The sequence below is a fragment of the Anas acuta genome, chromosome 1 (assembly GCF_963932015.1).
Source record: "Anas acuta chromosome 1, bAnaAcu1.1, whole genome shotgun sequence".
In the NCBI taxonomy this organism is placed as follows: Eukaryota; Metazoa; Chordata; class Aves; order Anseriformes; family Anatidae; genus Anas; species Anas acuta.
Genome location: NC_088979.1, coordinates 85,397,579 through 85,411,408, shown reverse-complemented (window position 1 = coordinate 85,411,408; position 13,830 = coordinate 85,397,579). Strand labels below are relative to the sequence as shown.

At 34.2% G+C, this 13,830-nt stretch overlaps 1 protein-coding gene across 1 annotated transcript in view; it reads right to left on the bottom strand.

Moving 5' to 3' along the window:
• The window catches only part of CFAP47 (cilia and flagella associated protein 47), a 296,518-nt gene that overhangs the window by 134,450 nt on the left and 148,238 nt on the right, over positions 1 to 13,830 (bottom strand). Inside the window, exon 50 of the mRNA XM_068686651.1 lies at positions 11,975 to 12,112. Coding sequence (XP_068542752.1) covers positions 11,975 to 12,112 — 138 coding nt within the window. The remainder of the gene's footprint in view (positions 1 to 11,974; positions 12,113 to 13,830) is intronic.

Below are 13,830 nucleotides of genomic sequence, written 5' to 3'. Positions count from 1 at the left end.
TTATCTGCTTCTGTAAAATATCTGTTATGCAACAGATATGCATGGTTTACCACAATTACAATGTGTCTATTATGCGAAGCCTATACAAAAACCATGTGTTTTAAAATATGCATTTTACAGTTCAAAGCAATGCAATAATAATTGCCATATTTTACAGCAAGTAGCAGTCATTTGATTGCAATATCTCATCACTTTCAAATGACTGTATTTGTGTATACACTAGAAGATGGAATATTACATGGTTGTATTTAGTGATCTTGAAGGTCTTTTCCAACCTAGATGATTCTATGATTCCATATTTTTCTCATAACGCTGCTTACATCTTTCTATTTAGAATGAATAATTCTATCTTTCTTAAAAAGACGCAAATAGCATTTGGTGTCATTCAGTATGCAGAAACAAACAAAACAAACACCAAACCTTCAAACAGCAATTCCAATTATTTTCTTAACTTGCATCAGCAGAATGCTACCTTCTAAATTTACAGTGCCACAAAGTTTTTGCATCCACAATTTCAAACAATACCCTGTAATTTCTTAAGTTTCTCAAAGAAACCATGACACCTGTGGAAGGTGAAAAAGAGCTAGATATCTTAGAGAAAAATAAATACTTTGAAATAAGTAATTTATAACCTGGAAACAAAGGGGATGAATGAGATACCACACCTACAAAAATATTGGCAAACAAAGAATTTTTAAAGATGCAATCTTTATAATAGTATCTTTGTACAACAGTTTTCTTCCATTTTCTCAGTCCTCATGTCAAAGGTGCCTCAAATAAGCCAAAACTGATTTTTGAAGTTAAACAGAATAAAAGGAAATTCAAGAGGGAAAAATAAATAAATAAATAAATAAATGTGATTTTCCTCACTGAGCTTGGGAACCCCTTTTGGATCCTTAAGAATTACCTGTTAAAAACATTTTATCTAAATGTATGGACTGGCCCCAATGGCACCTGAGAATGTACAATTTCAGTCAATTAACTTTTTTTTTTTTTTCCTGGAATTACTGTATTTTCTAAACTTGTTGTTCTCCTATCCTGGAGAATTCTAGTATGTATCCCAGGTACCCCTGCATCCATGTAGGGCTGAAAAACATTCTGATTCTTATTTTGATCATTGCTTAGAAATAGGTTGTGAAAGGTATTTCAGTTGCAATCAGACCAGCATGACCTGATTCAAAATGCATAAGACACAGGAACTCCTACGATACTTTCTCACATCTTTGCCTGTTTGCCTCTTCATCTACCTGTAGAAAAGCAAGGATCATATGAAAGATCCTTGAGAGGAGATAGACAGTTTATCACTTATAAATCAGACTTTTAATAAACCACAAGTTGCATACAAGACATTATAAGGAGTACCAAGAAAAAAATGTTGCATAATTTTTCCATAAATTTATTGGTAGCAAGTAGAGGAAAGGAAATAAACAAATCAGTCAAAAAAAAGAAGCAGGAGATTCAGATTTGCCTAGTCTTGGAAAAATATAGGTCAAAAGTTCAGTGGAACAAAATAATAAATAAAACTTATTGCAAACCAGAAAAGGGTAAAAAAAAAAAAAAAAAAAAAAAAAAGGAACTTTCCACACAAATAAACAAGCATGTTGTGGGGACTCAAAATACCAGTCTAAAATAATCATGCCTGAAAATAAGTACTTTAACTACATTTGTCAAGGGAAAGAATATTTATGGATTTGTAAGTCATGGACAGTCAAGCTAATATTCAGTAAATTATAATATGAGGTCTGACAGATGCTTCAAGGTAAAGGAAAAGTCTGCCAGACTTTTCAATGCAAAACAGTTCAAATTTTGGATGTGAACTGAAGTGTGATATTTAGCAGACAAGGTAATTATACCAGAAAGTATCTTCTAAAGTACGTTCTCAGTTCACAAAAAAAAAGCGAAGTGACTGCTAGCTGGATATATTCTAGGATCTGACATCTCATTTACCTATTGAAGGACTGTTGGTGCATAAACTCTAACACACACGTACAAACCATTTAACTATAAAACTTAACACTTTTCTTGATACATACACCCTCTGATTTTGTATGGTTTGAACACATATCCAGTAACACCTTAGCAAACTTAAATATTGCAATAATACATTTTAATTAATATTTTAAGCACAAAAGAAGTAAAAACTGGAAATAATATCACTAGTAATGAGCAAGTACTACAATCCATATAATAAATTTAATTTGACAACTCACAATGTTGTTTGCATTTTTATCTCCTCTAAAGTTTTTTTCAGCTTACTCAAAAATATCTCTTTCACATAGAAAGTTCTATAGCAAAATCAGTGCCAAATGCAATAAACAGAAATAAATAATGCCTTTAAAGCGTATCCAAATCTACCTATACTTTTTACACACACATACTCTCACCCTCTAATGATAGTATATAAAATGCCATCTGTCTTTTGCTACAGTGTGAAACAATGCTTCACTAATATTTATAATTTCTTAAATATGTTAAGAACAATTAGGGTTCTGCTATTACCACAGAGAAAGCAAAGGAAAAATTTTGAGAGACAGTAGATATCACAACAAATAAATCACTGTAATGGACAAAAAACATCAGTTGCATACTCAGTAAAAATGTCAGAGTGACCCTCTTCTGGTTACTATCTCACAACTGAACAAATGAGAATTCGGGAACATCCAGTGTCTGGGATGAACTCTAGGACAAAAAAAAAAAAAAAAAAAAAAAAAAAACACTATATAGACCATTTATTTTGCAGCTGCTATAGAAATAAAAGTCCATAGCAAATTCCAGCAGCAGCCTATGGAATGAATGAGAGGATCTAAATATCAGAGAAATTCATCCATGAAAAAACAGCTAGGTGAACTTACAATTCTTTACTAATAACAATGACTTACATAGCTAGAATTACCTAATCACAAATGTAAGTCCTTAGGAACAATGTGGTTATAGGTCCAAAAGCAGACAATGGCAGTAGTATGTGGTGCAAACTTGTCTACTTACAGAAGTATAGCCCTACATGAATTAGGATTATTAAAATGTGAAGGAGCCTGATGGTGGAGAGAAAAAAATAAATTAGATCGAACTGATAAATGTGGTTTAGTTCCTCCTGTTGGAAACTAATATGCCTCCTGTTATCTTAAGAACATAATTGTTGTAATTAATGTTTCTGAGCTATTTCATTTTCTGAAACTTGCAATATATATACACAGTGTGTGTATACATATATATATATATAGGTACTCATATATAGTTGGATTGCCCTCTCAGGCCCTAAGAATTTCAATTCCAATTCCTTACTCTGCCTGAGAGTCTAAACACACACCATACAGGAACTTGTTTGCGCCCATAAACAAAAGTTATTTTAAGCAATTGCTTTTAGCAAATCTTGTTGATGTTACTGTAATTGGAATGTATCTGTAATGTTTAGAGTCATGTAATAGATTCACGTAATTATTTAGACAGGATAAAAACATGAAAGACTTCAATAAATCACATATTTGAATTGAACTCCACTTCTTGGGCAGTGACCCTAATATTAAGTTGTAAAGTTTTACTTTTTCTTGTTTTCTAGCACAATATGTACTTTCACAGCTCATAGCAATTGAAACAGCATGAAAAGGGGAGACTGGTAGGGACCTTCCCTCTGTCCTCTCCTCAGCCCATTATTTTCTGTCCTAAGCACACTTATGCCTCTGTTTCATGACTATTACGTGTTCTCTGTGTGTTTATGGATGATTATATGCTAAAGGGGTAAAATGAGAATTCTCTGTAAGCATGACAAAGTAGGAAAGGCAAAATGATGACACAGATAAAGAGCATCTCATACACTCAAACCTAATAGCAAGGGCATTGACTGCAAAGAAACTGCTGCTGGTGCTGGTTTATTTACTATTTTGTTTCTGAAAGGTTATGTTATAGATCACTCAATGTTTTGTCACAGACATCTAGGAAAGGCTTTATACTTAGGCCTATCACATTAGCCCTATTGCTGAATAGTAGACTAGAAGGGGAGGAAATTCCACTGTGGTTATACTGTGCCATTTCAATTCAGCAAGGTGCAAGTCATGCCTGTTATATCACCGGTGAACTTAAGAGGGACAGAGAGAAGACCAGAGCATATCTAGCCAGGTAACCATGACAACTACACCCATTCTTCTACACAGATATATTTTTTTCATAATATTTGTATTAAATTGGCTACTAATTGACAAAATTCCGTATACATATAAATACTTGAGATCTGCCAGACATGACAGAAGGAATGTGTTTCTCAGTAATAGAGCTTATTGTTAGTTTGTTTTTACAACTACAGACTATTAGAACAAGCAATATGCATATCCCAGACATTTTTAATTAGGTAAGAAAATTTAATCTGTTTATATGCAAATGCAATCCTGCATGCTATGGCATCCAAAAATATACAGATGTACAGGTTTCCAAATGGAGTGACTTACTTGTGGTTATGGTAGCATAGCAATATTAAAACACCTGCTGCATGAAGGATGATGTAACCTAAAATTCACAAGCAGCCTTACTGCATGCAATTACAAACTGCTTTTGTTATTAATTTTAAATGGACTATCATGTTTAGTTTGCACAGATTTTTAATTGCACACATATCATGCCCCACAAAATTCCATGTGGGCCATAGGTCCTTGAAGCATTGCTACTTCTGAATTGTTTCAAAACAACACGTTAGTTTATTAGTGGAATCAAGCTGTTCTGAGTTTCAAAAGGGCACAGGAAAATGCATAACACTTAGCAGACTGCAGTACTGCAGAAGAGCACCTACTGAGAAAGCTAATAATAATTGAACATTCTTTTTGACAAAGGAAAAAGGATAAAACAGTCGAATCCTTAATGCTCTACATATGCCAAACCATCCCCACTAGCTTAAGTGTATCTGCAATGAGAAAAAGCTAGCAAAAACAAACAAAAAAAGCATCTCTGGTTGGCAGTTTACATTTTCAAATATGACTGCCATTTACATGGGGTCTATTTTCTTTCAGTATTTGTTCTGTAATTTTCTTTTTTTTTCTGAAGATGGAGACTTTAAACAAACTAATCTGAAGCTGGAGCACAATATACTTGAACATACAGCATGAAGATTATACGGAAAAATAGCTTTACTACACAATCAAAATTTATTAGATAGATAACTCAAGATGATTTTTAAGATATTCCCGTTGTTTTGTTTTATGTTGGAAAGATGTTAGTTCCGCAAATAAATATGTATCTGAGATATAGCAATTATACTTTTAGAAGTACATGAATTATACCCTTAAAGGTATATTAACCATATTATTTTATTAATTCAGATTAAACCCCAACATCTATCATTGCACTATAAGAATAAGTGATCTATTAGATCACTTCTTATGATCTTTTTTAAAAATTTCACACAAAGAAATGTAAAGCTATCTTTTAAATTGTCACCAACCTGAGTGCTATTTTCTTCTTAATGGCCTTTAACAGCTGCTAGAACAAAGAAAATTTTTCATTGTCTTCCTTACATGAATGCCCTCCGAGTGCTGCCACAGATGTTCAGTTCTCAGAGACTGATTTCAAGCCTGATGGTTCAGAAGGACCATATATGTAAATATCATTACCTTTCCAACGTATTGCTTTGTCAATGAACCCACTTGGAAGCTGTTTCTAAAGACAATGGGAAACACTAAACTGTGAAGAAGACATAGCATGAAGACTACAATTATAAATTCTTAGACTAGAAAATGTCCCTTGTCATTGAAATCCTGGTTGAAAGATAAAAAAGCTTTAAAAAAAAGATAATTAAAGCAGGCTTTGCCAAAATGAATGCCTGGCCTAACCATTAAGCCATTACAAAAAGCTTAGGCCAATTTGCAAGCAGTGCATCTTTTTGATGTTGAGCCTTCCAACTACAAAGAAATTCAAAAACTTGGCAATGGTACAAACATGTAAATGCAATTCATAAGAATTAACGCAATATGAAGCATAATCTTTTGGTAAAGGTAATGCTCAAGGCAAATAGATGAAGACAAGAGCACATGAAAAATCCCAGTGTTGTACTTTCTGCATCTGTAGATCTCAGTTCTGAGAGATATCACCAATAGCAAGAACAATAAAAGCTGTTGCTCAAGTGCCAGCTCTGTGCTGCAACTCAGTGCTGGAGAGAGAGAGACAGAGATTCTGGAAAAGGAAAAGGTGGATTTGCAGCTGCAGTGCAAATCTGTTATTGCACCAACTGCACCAACTTGACATTCTCAACTCTTATTCAGGGAAGGTGCTGGATCAAACTCCTGTGGGTAGCTGAGCTGCTCTAGCAAAAACTGTGCCAATCGTGCTCCACATTGCCCACATGCAAAACAGCAAAGAGCACACAAGGGCAATTGTCTAAATGCAATTCTTTTTAAGAAGCTGCTACGGACTGTGTACTCAGAACAATTTCCTCCACCTTGAGAGGAAATTTTGACAAGTGTCAGAGCATTTGGTCAGACTGTGAAACAACTATATATTAAAGACTAATATTTACTTATGATTTTATCACTTTTTTTTTTTTTTTTTCCATAGGAATATCTAAAGAGATGCCTCATACAAAAGATCAACCGCATCCTACTTTCAGTCAGCAGCCACTTAGTCTCTGTTTACTTTTGGATCTCATGAGAAAACGAATAAATGAGGAGCTCTTCCCTTGGAAGACAGAAATATGCTTTGGAAAGAACCAGCAACTCCTATTGTGAACAAAGGGGTAGTATCTGTCATTACTTCTGTGTTGCGGACGTTTTTCTGATTATTTTTTTCTCCTGGTGCAAAGCAACAAAAAGAGATTTGTCATAAGGATCTCTGTAGCAATGGTTTTCATTGCAAGCAGTAAATGCACTTCTTTTCTAAATGCATCTGAAGGAGAAAAAAAATCTTGAACAAATTACAGTATCATTAGTAGGAAGGGCATTATGTGCAATGTTAGTAGGACTGTTGAATATACAAAAACTATTTTAGAAAGAAAAAGCTAAATGTTTATATATATATATATATGTGTATGATGCATATTTTTGAGTACCTGAAGACTATATTGAATGTTAGATGTGTATAACAAGGTAGTAGTTGCTAGTATGTTTTAAAATAATATTTTTTACTAATTGACAGCAAGACAAGAAGTTTTGGTTTACATGTTTTTATCATTAGAGTCCTTCTATAGCTTTATTCAGCTATAGATAGCCTCACATTTGTTTTGGTTTCAAGTCCATTTAGTTTTTTTCTATGTAGCCTGCTATTTTCTGTTACCCCAGAATAGTAACGGTAGCTACAGGGATTCTCAGATTTCAGATGCACTCCCTCAGCCTTTGATGCCTCTGATGAAATGCAAGCCATTCCTGCAAGTGGTTTGCATTCTACTTGAGGTGTGCAGCCTGCAATTGAGAAATCCTGTTTTTAACAATGAACTCAGAAATATCAGTCATTCTACTCTGATGAGTCATAACAAAAATTCATTTTTTATGAAAAACTGTAACGATACCTGTGCAAAAGAAAACTGCTTAGGGGAAAGCTAAGCCTCCATTAGTACCTCTTTGAAGTAAGTTCAGAAAATGACTATTACCATTATATAATTTAGATGACACTTTGCCACTTTCTAGCTCTATTTAGCCATTTTCAGCTGATACTTGTATCCAGTTGTAAAAGTTATAGATGTCTAGTACAAATGAAAGGTTGTGATGGAAGATGATGTTTTGTATAACAACTAGAAGCAGTCAGTTGATTTAAAGCTGAGGTGGAAGCTTGTTGTTCCAAAGATGAGGACATTGTAAGGCTGTACCTTCTGTACTGAAGACAAAAATTATATTATTTAGCAATACTCTTTCAGGGAAGGGTCATTTCATATCCTACTTTAAGTCTACTTTAGAAAGTAAACTTAATGATGCATTGGTAACCATGCAAAACTTGAGTTAGTAGATGTCCTGGTTTCAGTTAGAACAGAGTTGATTTTCTTCCTAGTAGCTGGTGGAATGCTGTGTTTTGGCTTGGGATGAGAAGAGTTCTGATAACACCCTGATGTTTTAATTGTTGCAGAGCAGTGCTTATACCAAGCCAAGGACATCTCAGCTTCTTGCTCTGTCCTGCCAACAGGCAGGCTGGGGGTGCAGTAAGAGCTGGGAGGGGACAGACCCAGGACAGGTGACCCAAACTAGCCAAAGGGGTATTCCATACCATCTGATGTCATGCTAAACAATACATAGGGGTGGCTAGCCGGGGGGAGGGGGCCGGACTGCTCGGGGTGAGGCTGGGCATCGGTCAGCGGGTGGTGAGCAATTGCATTGTGCATCACTTGTTTGTACATATTATTAGTAGTAGTACTATTATCATCATTGTATTCTTCTTCTTGTTATTATTGTTATTATTGTTATTGTTATTATTATTTTCCTGTCTTATTAAACTGTCTTTATCTCAACTCATGGGCTTCACTTTCCATTTCTCTCCCCCGTCCCAGAGAGGGAGGGGGGAGGGTGAGCGAACAGCTGTGTGGTATTTAGCTGCTGGCCGGGTTAAACCACGACAGTAGATTTTACTACAAATGCATAAGGTTATAGTAAGACAAAGATATAACTGTATGGTAGCACAATGACAGCAAAAAATGAAAACTGAAATATAAGATATAACCTGATGTAGCCATATACAAATATATTGCAGATTACTCCAAGTACCTATGGAACCCAGCGTTCTGTATTGATTTTATTCATGCAAATTATTCTTCAGTGAAAAAGGGACCTGAGTTGGAGCAGATCACCTGGCTCCTCTCAGCAACTTAAGAGACTGATCATCTACCTTTATATTTAAAAATTATATATCAAATTCATAAGTCAGTCTCATGCAACAAGTGACAAAACCAAATGAAGAAATGACTTATCAGTAACAACAAAAACAACAAAGTGAATTTACTTTGAATTTACTGCCTACTACCCTCAATTCACATCATCAGTGATTTGGTTGGTATTGAAAAACCACTCATTTATTCTCTTTTCAGTTACTTTCAATTACAGATTCTACCAGTTTTGCATGTCTGGTTCCTAACTTTGCAAAGCCTAAATATCTCATAAGCAGAGGTGTTTAGTTTAGATAACAGATAATTAAATTCATAAACATTTACAAGCTTCCCCTTTTCAGTAGAGATTTGGAAATCACCTCCAATATGACCCTGGTTCTTGCATCACTTTGGATTCATCTTTTATAATTAATTTCCCCTAACATCATGAAATCCTCTAATTCTCACCTCCACGGCATTGTCTGTATTTATTACCTTAATGTAATTTCAATTAAAATCCTTCTTCTGTAAACTTCTTTTGATGCATCGTAAGAGTTTTAATGTCACCTATGTCCATGTTTTTGTACAAGAAAATTCAAATTTAAAAGCAGTTGTAGGAGAAGAACACAAGGAAATAGTCTTGAAACCTCAAAAGCAGTGAATGCTAATTAGTGATTCAACTGGGGCTGTTCCTACCCAGATTCATGACTCCACTTTTCTTTGCTGAACTTCACGATGTTCCTATCATACAGAATCACAGAATCATCTAGGTTGGAAGAGACCTCCAAAATCACCGAGTCCAACCTCTGACCTAACACTAACAAGTCTTCCACTAAACCATATCACTTAGCTCTACATCTAAACGTCGTTTAAAGACCACTTCTCCAGCCTGTCAAGGTCCCTCCTGATGGCAGCAAGACCCTCTGGTGTAGCAGCCACTCCTCCAACCTGAAAACTTGCTGAGGGTACACTCTTGTCCCATCATCCAGATCATTAATGAAAATATTAAACAGAGTTGGACCTAGTATTGACCCCTGGAGCACATTGATATTTACTGCCTCCGACTACACTTTGCACCACTGATCATCACTCTCTGGGCCCAGTGGTTTAGACAGTTTTAAATTCACCTCACTGTTGGCTTATTCAGTCTATACTTTAGCTTCTCTGAACACAGGGTCAAATGCCTCACTGAAGTTGAGGCAGACAATATCTGTTACTCTCCCCTGCAACCACCAGGCCAGTCATTAAAGACCTTTTCCAGAAGGACTTTTTAAAGAAAGGAAGAAAAAGTCCTTAAGAAAGAGGAAGTTCTCTTTCTAAGGACTTTGTCTTAATTCTAGCTCTCTTTAGGCCAGTAAAAAAAAAAAAAAAAAAAAAATTCCGTTCAACATGACTAGTGTTCCCCTTAAACATACAACACAGAAGAACTGAATCTATACTGTCCTCATATAATTCTTCACATTTTTTGTTGATTTTGTTTACTGATTTAGTATACTTTTTTTCCCTTGGCTTCAAAAATCCTGTATTTAATATTTCCAGACTTATTTTCAATCCCTTGTTCCTCCACTCATCAAACAATGTCTTGTCTTTTGCTTTTTTCTGAAAATTTTATCACTATGGCAATTTGTATCATAAGCATTACTGGAAAAGATCAGTTCATTGGTCACTTTATTTTCTTTGTGAACGTTTTTTATCTCTTTTGGAAAGGAGACTAACCTCAGAATTATAGATGTAGCCCTTCTGCATCATTCTCTTCCACTTCTATTCCTTTTCCTATTTTAAACTCACGTTGTATTGTCAAATATTGACAAAATAACATTTTAGAAGATCTAATTTTGTATAAGAGCCACATAACCACAGAAGACATGTTACTATCTAACTATTTAGTTAGTTTTAATTGTACATGTTAAAAAAAAAAAAAAAGTAGACTAAACATCACAAAGTTAAGTACATCATCAGTCTGAGCTGGGTAAAAAAAAATAAAAAAATAGTAGTTAAAAATTCACACAATATATTTAGTGAAACCCAATGTGATAGTGAATCTGGTAAATTAAAAAGACAATGCATATCCATTGCTCTGACTTTTGAGTAAAAAAGTGGATTTTTATAATACTTCCGACCATTAAGCTACTGTGTCATCAGGGAGAATGACTTTCTGAGCTTCTATGTTCTTCCTGTCTCTCTCATCTATGCAGATTGTAAATTCTTGGGATTGCTTCATATCAGAGATGGGATATTAACTTCTGAGTGTCTACATTTTGTTAAATACATTCACACTGGACTAACTCAAATTAAATAATTATTTTATTAATAATTAAATTAGTTTTTGATTAAAAAAAAATAGATAAACTGCATTAAAATGAAAATATAACTGTCAAGAAAGCAGAGAGATCTTCACCTGCAAGCTCTTCCCAATTTCCTTAAAACTAAATCTTTCTTAAGACACCACCTGATGTAGGTTAAAAAGAATTTCCCCCAATAGCTTTCCCTGTGACTAATACACTTATCTAACATAAAGCTTGATAATTTAAATACGCTCCAGATTAAGTTTTAAAAACATAAAATGGACAGTTCTATAACTAAAGTTTTACTTGCAAAAGATATTGATTTAGAAACAAACAAATAAAAGAATTATTCAGTGTGCACATTTCTAATCACAAACTTCAATTCATCTGGAGCACGTAAATTCCCAAAGTAATCCAGAAACTGTTTATACTAAGTTATGAGATGCCAATTTGAAAGTAATCAGGTATTTTTAGAAAAATCTATTCTAGATTTCACTGTAAATGACCAAACAAGTAACTACAACTAGCACTTAAAAGAAAGTTTATTCTATAAATGGAATGGAGTGTTGTGAATTTCAGCAACTGCCTGCTGTGACATCAGCACTGTTAATATTATTATTTACTTCTAAAAGACAACGTTTAACAAATATTGTGCCTTTACCATAGTGATGTTCAGAGACATGGCGGGGAGGGGAGATCAGCTTTAAATTCATTAAAATGTGTCAAAAATCAACAAAGGAGAAATTTTATATATGCCAGCAATAAGCGTTTGACTTTACAGTTCTTACAGGTATATGACCTGGCATAAAATAAATAAAATATACATTTAAATAAATAAATGAAATAAATATATATATACATTTAAAAATAAATAAAGATATAAGTTTATATAAATAGATAATGAAGTTATCCTTATGAACAAACATACCTGTGTTTGCTCTATCAACAGTTTGTGGTGTCTCTGTTGACAATTTCTGAAGGGCCTGTTCACCATCTGTCTTCTCTGGTGAGCTGTTATGCTGAGACTGCTGTTGGTCTTCATCTTCAGCAACAAATGAAATTACACCTAAAACAAATAGATAACAGATGTTAAATTAGCTGGGGCTAATAGAGCATTAGCTCTATAAAATAGACAGCTAGACACCTATGAGTATTTCCTCAGTTCAAAACTAATAAAACACAAAGTAAAATTTCTACTCCAGGTGTCAGCCATCCAATTCTAATTTAAGGTAATAAAAATGTCTTAAGTGAGTCCAAGGAAATTAACCATTTTTCTTCCCACAGTGTTTTTCCACTTAATCTGAACCAAGAATCAGTAATAAGAAATACACTTTTCAAAGATGACCATATATGGTAGACAATAATACTGTTTTGTTTTTTTTTTTCCAGCACAAATTTCTATGCATAGACTTGATTGTTTCTCCATTATTTTTGTTTGTTTGTTTTTAAATCACTGTGTCATTCTGCTGCTATAAAACAACAAATGTAACACTTAAAATGTCATACATTTCTGTGTTGTTTGTAAGGTGAAATCAAGTATTTATAGAAGACAAAATACACAGAGATTGTAAAAATGGGATTTTTAAGTTGCAGTGAAAAGCCTCTTCACAGTTAAAACCATAATTTCTTTTTGATAGTATAAAATATATTATAAAATCCAGTATGCACCTGGTTCCTCTAAACAACACTAATATCATTTGAGAACATTTTATATACTTTTGAATGAGCAGGTTTTTTGTTATATTGCATGCCTCTGACACAGACTTTTAAAACAACACACTGCTTAGAAATGCTGAATATCAATATTATTCTTATCTAAATGACTGTCCCTCTGTATTTCAGTACATTCTGCAGAATTTCAAAGATTAAATAAATATATTTTGCAGGTTTAATTCTTACCTCCTATGTATGATGAAAAACTAACTTGAGGAAGTGACTTATTTTGTGATATTATACAGTACAAAATTTTCCCGTTCAAGATCCTTAGAATTTATGTGAAAGGATCTCTCAAATGGAATTTATACAACTGTATCTTATTAACAGTTTGGCAAATTTATTCGTAGTAGAGTTTTTTAATTTGAAAGGAAGAATCAATATAATTTTACTTAAGTCCCAGAACAATATGATTTAAGAACACCTACATTTAATGGCATTTTTTCATTCTCCATCTTTGAAAGGGATAGGTGAGTGCTAATAGATGACGCGCTGTGCTCCCTGACTACTTGAATTTATCACCTTAATAGGAAGAACACCTAAAGCCGAATCAAGGAGCTGTTGCATTTTCACATTTTCTTCCTGAGGTGATTTTCTACAATGTGCTCCTCCTCACTGTATGTAAGTATAGAGGAGTTTCAGAATATGTTTGCCAAAAGAGTATTAATGCATTTGAGGGAAATAGTAACTGGGTATACCCTACCCATCTGCAGGTACATATGAAAAGAAGGCACTGACATACATCCTGAGCCTCAAGAAGATGGTGGGAGAAGTCAAAAGGGATGAAGAGAAGCCCCAGACCAAGCCAAGAAAGGTTTGCATGGGATCTAGAAAAAGGAGCAGCAGTGAGGAGGAGATATAGCACCACACAGGTCACAACACCTGGCTCAGGAAGCCACATTAGTGACTTTAGTACCAGCAACTGATCAAGATTCCTGTACATTCACCAATATAAACCAGGGTCATTTACACTTCAAGAAATATTTTTTTTTTTTTTTTAATAAAATGGCCTCATAGCTACAGTTCTGTTAATAGTATGCTAGAAGGATGTCACTTCTGAAAGAAATGGGG